The sequence below is a fragment of the Belonocnema kinseyi genome, chromosome 10 (genome assembly GCF_010883055.1).
Source record: "Belonocnema kinseyi isolate 2016_QV_RU_SX_M_011 chromosome 10, B_treatae_v1, whole genome shotgun sequence".
In the NCBI taxonomy this organism is placed as follows: domain Eukaryota; kingdom Metazoa; phylum Arthropoda; class Insecta; order Hymenoptera; family Cynipidae; genus Belonocnema; species Belonocnema kinseyi.
In genome coordinates, this window is record NC_046666.1 from 104,501,113 (window position 1) to 104,508,690 (window position 7,578).

General features: G+C 32.3%; 1 protein-coding gene across 1 annotated transcript in view; it reads left to right on the forward strand.

Moving 5' to 3' along the window:
• Nucleotides 1–4,381, forward strand: part of LOC117181673 (transmembrane inner ear expressed protein) — a 269,684-nt gene extending 265,303 nt beyond the window's left edge. The window contains exon 3 of the mRNA XM_033374582.1: nucleotides 4,132–4,381. Coding sequence (XP_033230473.1) covers nucleotides 4,132–4,307 — 176 coding nt within the window. The 3' untranslated portion in view covers nucleotides 4,308–4,381. The remainder of the gene's footprint in view (nucleotides 1–4,131) is intronic.
• Nucleotides 4,382–7,578: the final 3,197 nt, after the last annotated feature.

The window sequence follows — 7,578 nt, forward strand, 5'->3', positions numbered from 1 at the left end:
ATAAGTTATGATATCACATTTGCTACAAGTTACAACTTATTTCAATCTTCATTTTATTTTGCACAATGCACATTGTAAAAAAAACTTGTTTATCGAAGATTCATAATTTTTATCCAGGAATTCAGCATTTAAATCCAATTAATTTATGTCCGATTATTCACTAACACTCCCGATAGAGCCTATTAGAAAAGCAATTTTGTACTTGTCCAACTTTCGATAAAATGCAACATAGAGCCACTTTGAAACCATTATTTTGAGTTTAAATTTGATTAACTGAATCCCGATTTGCCATTAGAAATCCTAATAGAATCTCTTAGAACAGCAAATTTAAACTTGTGCCATTCGTAAAAAAGCAATACTAATAGGTGCCTCCTAGATCCACTTTAAAAGCATTATTTTAAGTTTTAATAGCCGATTCATTTAAATCCAAGCTTTCATGCAAATTCCTAACAAAACTTCTTAGAGAAGAAACTTTGTACTTCTGCTATTCACGAGAAAGCGAAACCTAATAGGTGTCTCCCAGAGCCATTTGTAATTAGTATTTTGAGGTTAAACTTTGATTAATTTAATCCCGATTTGCCATTAGAAATCCTAATAGAACCTATTAAAACAGCAATTTTAAACTTGCCATTCGTGAGAAAGTAGTATCTAATAGGTACCTCGTAGAGCCACTTTAAAAGCATTATGTTGAGTTTCAACTTAATTAATTCAATTTAGATTAGCCATTCAAATTCCTAATAGTACCCGCTAGAGCTGCAGTTTTAACCTTGTGTCATTCGTGAAAAAGCAGAACCTAACAGATTCCCTTCAAGGCCACTTGCAATGCAGATCTTCGAATTTTAGTTCGATAAATTGAATTCCACTTCACCATTAAAAACCTCATGGAACCACATAAAGAAGCATCTTGTAATTCGTTATGTTTCCAGTCATGCTTTAAAAGCACATCAGTGCCTAATAAATCCTATTAGAAAAAAATTTCAAGTTAATTTTAGTCCCAGTAACCGTTTAAATGCCGAAAACAAGCCATTAGAAACCAAATTCAAATAAAGAGACTCTTAAGAGCCACTTAAGACCACATTAAAACCTTCTGCATCCTATATGGTTTTGAATAGTTTATATTGATAAGTTATTAGGCATTTTTACTAGGGCTTGCAGGACTTACAAAAAATCATGAATCTCCATAAGACGCTGTACTGGGTTAGCCACTTATTTTTACCAAAGATGTCTTGGGATAACCTCATAAGGAACTTTCTTGTTTTATTAAATATGGTAAAATTCCATTTTTTCACTTTCTGAAGAGAGCACAACACGTAGGACATCTTAGACAATACAAAAAGCCAAAAAGTGAATTTCGACAAATTTGTAGATTAACCCCTTATGGTTCGCGACGATTCATATACTTCACATGAAAATACGCACTGTTAAAAATGGTATTAAATTTAAAATACAATTGTATATGAAAATTAGAATGTCAAGCATATAGGAAATCGCCATTAAGAGCATGATATATTCAATTTAATTTACATTTATAATAATCATTCAGATCATTTAATTTTATACAAAATCTGAATAAGTTTAGCAGTAATTTTCGATTCTTAATCATTAAAAATGCTACGTTCTTCCCTTTATAAAAAAATAAAATTAGATTTCAAGGTGAAATGCTTAATTACGCAAATGAACAACAGACCTTACCTACAATCACCTATACTCACATTAAATTTCCACCATTCATGGCCAATTTTGGTAAAAGTTCCACCCGTGTGTTGCACTTTAATCATAGAAAGCAATTCAATCGACGAATTCTAGATTATTACTTTAATTGCGAATATTGGACAAGATTTAAAGAAATGAAAACACTTTGAGATTTCAAGCACGTTGCTATATCAACCTATATATTAAATTGATTATAAAATTTACAGCTTTTTATATGTTAATGTATATTAAATTTCAATACCATTTATGTAAATAACTTCATATACATACATATGTATTCAATTTAGTTAATATTTTTCTAACAGTGCAGGTGTACACTTTGTCTAAGAGGTCAGTTCGGGTCGGGTTGTTGGGTTGTAGGGTTTTTTGGTTAACCCGGCCTAATAATCCAAATCGACTCGATAATTCGAGCAAACCCATCACGACTGTAGCTTATACTGCGGAGTATATATGCAGTGAAAATATTTCGGTTCCAGTCCCTTCCCAAGCCGATTGAAGCTATCAAATTTAACCTGACATCAATTAAAAGCCCCATTTTTATACAACACATTGAAAGGCGTTTCAAAAGCATAAAATTTGCAAAATCCAGTAGGATTGTGCATAACAATAAATTATACTTTATCACAAAACTCTCGCTCCACTCAAATGTGATCAATTAAAAAATATTAGATAAACAAATTAAAAAAATTATTATTTTCATCACAGCTACCTAATATATATCAATCAATATTGACAACGTAAAATGACTATAAAATGACTAATAATCTATTTTTTAAAAATGCTTTTAACTACATTATTACTCGAAAAACAATCAATAAGAGCAGCGAAATGTGAAAATTTAAAACGGATTAAAAATGTTTTATTTCATGGTCGATTTGCGGTATCCAAAAATATTCACAAAAATATTTTTGCCACTAGGTACAGAAAGGGATTCTGTTTAAGAGGCAACTTCTAATGCTATGGGGATGCAAAACGCGAGAACAAAAACGCCCTACCGATGGAAATCTCTAAGTATTCTCTAGCAAAATAGCCTGGCCCATTTGAGACTATAAGCAGAGTCGATTTGAAACAATTTAGTCTCTGAGAAACGTCGTATTAACTCCAATTTTAAGCATTTTTAAAAAAAGTTAGATATCTGAAATCATCGAAACCCGTAAATTCCGAATTATTATGTTTTAGGCTGTTAACTATGAAATTTCAAAAAATCTACTTCTAAATTTTAATCCGAAAGCTTAACAAAGTACCCTTGAGTATCGGCTACTCTATTGATATAGCCCCTCTGTTTGTTATTTATGATCGAATTCTTATTTCAATTTCAGCCTTTCTGCTTTTTATTTATGATCGTATTTCTATTTTAATTTCGGAAAGGACATTTTAAAGTCTTTAAAACATTTAAAAGATTTACCTGGACCTTTGAATATATCTACATGAGTGCCTGCGGAGAAATTCTGTGAGCTTCTCTGACCCTAGAGAATCTTTAGAATATACTGATAGATTTCTTTCGGTAGGGCGGTATCGAAAAGGATTCAATAATTGGTACGTCACCATTGAACAGGAAGTTTTTGAATACTTTTCAATGCAAGCCTTCTTACCGAATAGAGTTCTTCTATAGCTGTTAAGGATGGGCAGAGAAATTTCAACAGAATTCATAATATTTTACGAATTTTTATTAGATTTTAAGTCGTTAACTCTTCTGTCATACGTTTACACGCTCAAAGAAACAAGTAGTTGGACCAACTATTTTACGAGTAAATACTTTGCACGAAAACTTGATTATGTTATGTAACTATTGCAATTCATTTGAACAAATTAAATAGTTACATAAAATAATACTAGTTTGTAGATTAGTTTTAATACTCAAGTCTACCTATATAGTTATTTTTAAAAACTATTTTGCTTGTAAATCTTTTGAATCAATACGCTAAAACTGGGGGTGTGCCAAATACATGAAAATTCAAGTCAGCTCGAGCTGATTTTTTTTCTAGCCGAGTCGAGCTAGGTCGATCCGAGTAAAGTTCAATCTGATATAAGCATTCCAGAACCCGAACAGCTGCGAATTCTTTCAATTTTTGAGCTATAAGAGGGTACTAAGGGATTTTTAGGGTTTCTGATAAACATATTTAAGATAAAAATATGGACTGAGCTTGCAAACTTTTTGTTGAAAAATACAATAATTGACTGGCTTTTATAAAAGTCGGTACCAGAGCAGTTTTCGGATTTCTGAATATAAACTTGGTATTAAATCCAAAAAAGTTTGGATTTATTGGAAATTAATTCTTATCTAAGCTTTTGCCAGGAAGGCTATCCGAAATTTGTTATTTAGATTACGGACATACATTTTTTAAAAGTTTTGTCTATATATTTATCTTTATTTAATCAAAATATTGTTTTCATAATATTTCTCTTTTTATATAATAGCACTGGAGAAGGTAAGAGCCGGATTCGACAACGAGAGAGAAGAAGCAAAACAAGAATACCGAAAAGTATTATTTAAAAAACCGGAACGAGAACTTCGAACAAGATTCAACAAGATGTTCCATGACATGCATGCTCGATTTATTCCAGTCCCTCCCGAAGCACATATTATGATTTAAAGTTTTTATTTTCTATGTTTAGCGAAAATATTAGAGTAAACAATGTTAAATATTAGAATGAAAAATGTGAAAAATTAGGGCAGAGTGAAAATGTTGAAAATAATCGATTCCTTAAATTACATGTGTGAGACTATAAATTAATCGTGTTAAAACTTCAAAGCATGATAATAATAGGAAATACGAACAAGTGTGAGGACAGGGGCGATTACCGAGTACTGGATTATCGGATAAGATTTTTTAAATGGTTTGTCACAAAAGCACTGTGTGCACAAGTACTTTGCGCAGCATATTAGTGATGGCCATGTAAAATTTAAATGCAATTTTTGCACGTGGACGAATCGCGGAAATACGACGAGAATGATTCTTTATATAAAAGATTCATACAAAAGTTTCACGGCAGTAGTTAAACAAGCTGTGAGTACAAAAAATTTACTCCTAATCCTGATCTAGCTTATCTCTCTTATGCAAATATGTATTTCTATATCAAATATTTATTTAAAATATCGAGAGATAGCACTAACCAAAATTAAAACATATTTCTGAAAGAAAACAATTCATAAAAATAAACCGGATAGTTTAATGAAATAGAAGGATGTTATTTTATTCATTTCTATTCGAAGTATTTACATTTTTAATGAAATCGTTTTAAAAATGAAAGATTCTAGAACTTAGTATGTATTAAATACGAATTTATTTTTATTTTATTGAAATAAATTTTCAAATTTTTTGAATAAAATACTTCTCATTTGGTCAAAGTTTCATGAAACTTTACAACCCTAATTTGAGCCAAGTGAAAAACTATAAAAAAATTAGAAATACAAAAGAATCTTATGCAAGTTCAGTTACAATTGTTTGAAAATATGTAATTATTTTGTTGCAATGAAAAACAAGTTTTCGTTATTTATAACACGTTAAAATAATTTAAAAAAAGCAAAATTCATAGGTTTGAAACGCTTAAAATAGTAATTTTTTTTATAATAACGAAACAATAGCGTACTGTCATCACTTTTAGCTTTTTCGGGTGCCATAGCACCACTTTTTTTATCGATTAATTTTAGCATTTTCATTCCAACCTAATCTTCAATGTATGCAATATAATGAAACTTTTTCTCATTTAAATTAATTCGTGCATAGATATCAACTTTGTAGTATCTTCTAGTTGCAAATTGTAATAAAGCAAGGGCATTAATTACTTGTTTATGAATGTCGTTTATTATTTACCTTATTGAACTTTCTATAAAATAAATTATAGCTTTTTGCAATTGAACTAGCAGAGCTTATTCTATGAAATATTCAATCCAATCCGGCTACAATGTAAAAGTATCCACGAATTTATGTACTCTGAAAAAAAATTATTTGGCTGTTCTAGCTAAACATTTAGCTGGATTTTGTTTTCTGGGGAAATATAGCTGGGTTACCTAAAATTAATAAGCCCTAAATTGAACCCAGCTCTGCAAAATCGTTGGACGACACTGTGGTTTTCCCTCCCTGCGTAATTAGTTGTAATTTTTTTATTTGACAGTTCTGTTGGTAAATTTCAGCAAATTCATTTGATCGAACATTTAAAAATGAAGCCATGGCCGATTCCAAGTGACAAACAGAAGAGTTGTAAATTAGATTGTTCATCAACGCATCGAGAAAAATCTCATCATTTTCCTATACAGGGGCAAATCGGTTTGGAGTGGATTGAAGCCACGGGCACTTCACATTCATTAGATCTAACCTATGCAAAGATGTATCAAAACAGATACCGAATTTGAAGAAAGGACAATTACTTTAACGGAATATTTTGGGTACACTCAGTTAATTTTTCCTAGTCAAGTTTTTCCACTTTTCCGGTCAACTAAGAGTAACATATTCATATTTGTCACCAAACGCAAACATTTATTTTATATCATGACGTTCATTCTAAACATACTTTAACATTGATGAGAGGATCTTTGAAAATTGAAGATCTCATAACAGGTTTTGTAGAGGAAACAAGAGAGAGACTGGATGATATGAATAGGCAGGAGAGCGATGTAAGGAGGGAAGTGAAAAAGGTAAGAGAAATGTGGGAAGACTGGGATAAAATCTGGAAAGAGGAGAAAGACAAGGTTTGGCTTAAACTAGAGAACATAGAACAGATAATGAGGAAGTAATAAAAGGTAATTCCAAGAACGTGAAAAATAATAATGAAAGATTGGAGAAGAGACTTGAATGAGATGAAAAAAAGGTAGGGAAGAGGGCGAAAAGCAAAAATAACATAGTAAAGGGATTTTAAGTAGAGAGTGAAACAAGAGAAGCGGAAATATGCAATCAGTAAAAGGGAAAAGGAGGTGGATGGAGGAAAAACAGGAATATTTGGTCTTAATAGGAGGGGACTTGAATTCCTGGACTGACGGACAAGGGGAAGGGATTTATAATGAATAAAAGGAGACTTAAATAAGAATCTTCAAACATACAGAAACGGATCGGGAGGGACGGAATATGCGACACGTGTTAGGAAGTACAGGATGGTTTATATGTAATGACAAAATGAAAGAAGACGAGGAAAGGAAGTCACATTTGAAGTTAATGAAGAAACAGAAATAGACTACATTTAGGTGGAATATGACAGGGAATATGAAGGTGGCGAAGCAGATAGGACCCGAGCACTTCCAGTAATAGCTACACTAAAAGGAGGCGTCAGTAAGCATGGAAGAGGAAGAAAGGAGAGAGGGGGAGGAAGGAACACAAACATGGGAGTCTGGGAGTAGATATTTTAAAAGAGTTAAAATAAAAGATGGAAAAGTAGAATATTAGGTACGAAAGAGTGGAGGGAGCAGACTCGTTAATTGAAAGGTTGAAGTGGTCGATTGACAAGGAAAGGGATGAGACAGGTAAAAAAGAAGAAGGAGAAGAAGGGAAAAGAGGCTGGTGGGACGAAGAATGCTAGAAGAGTAAAAAGAGAATGAAAAATTGTGTAAGAAAATGGAGGAAAGGGGAAATGGAGAAGGGAGCGTACAGAAGGAGAAAAAGAGAAAATGAGAGAATGCTGGGAAGGCAAAGGGGAATGGAGGAATACAAGGAATAACGAGAGAAAAGGCGTTTAAACAAGTTAGGGTTTGGTATATGATAAATAGAGAAAGAGGGGAAAGGAAGGGCGTGAATGAAGAACTCAAAATGAGTGAGTGGGCGGATCATTTCAAGAGTCAGTTAGGAGGAGGGCAAAAGGAACAAGGGGGGCAGGAGAAGGATACTCCAAGGAAATAATTAGGCTAAAAATAAACAAGACTACATTAGAGGATCA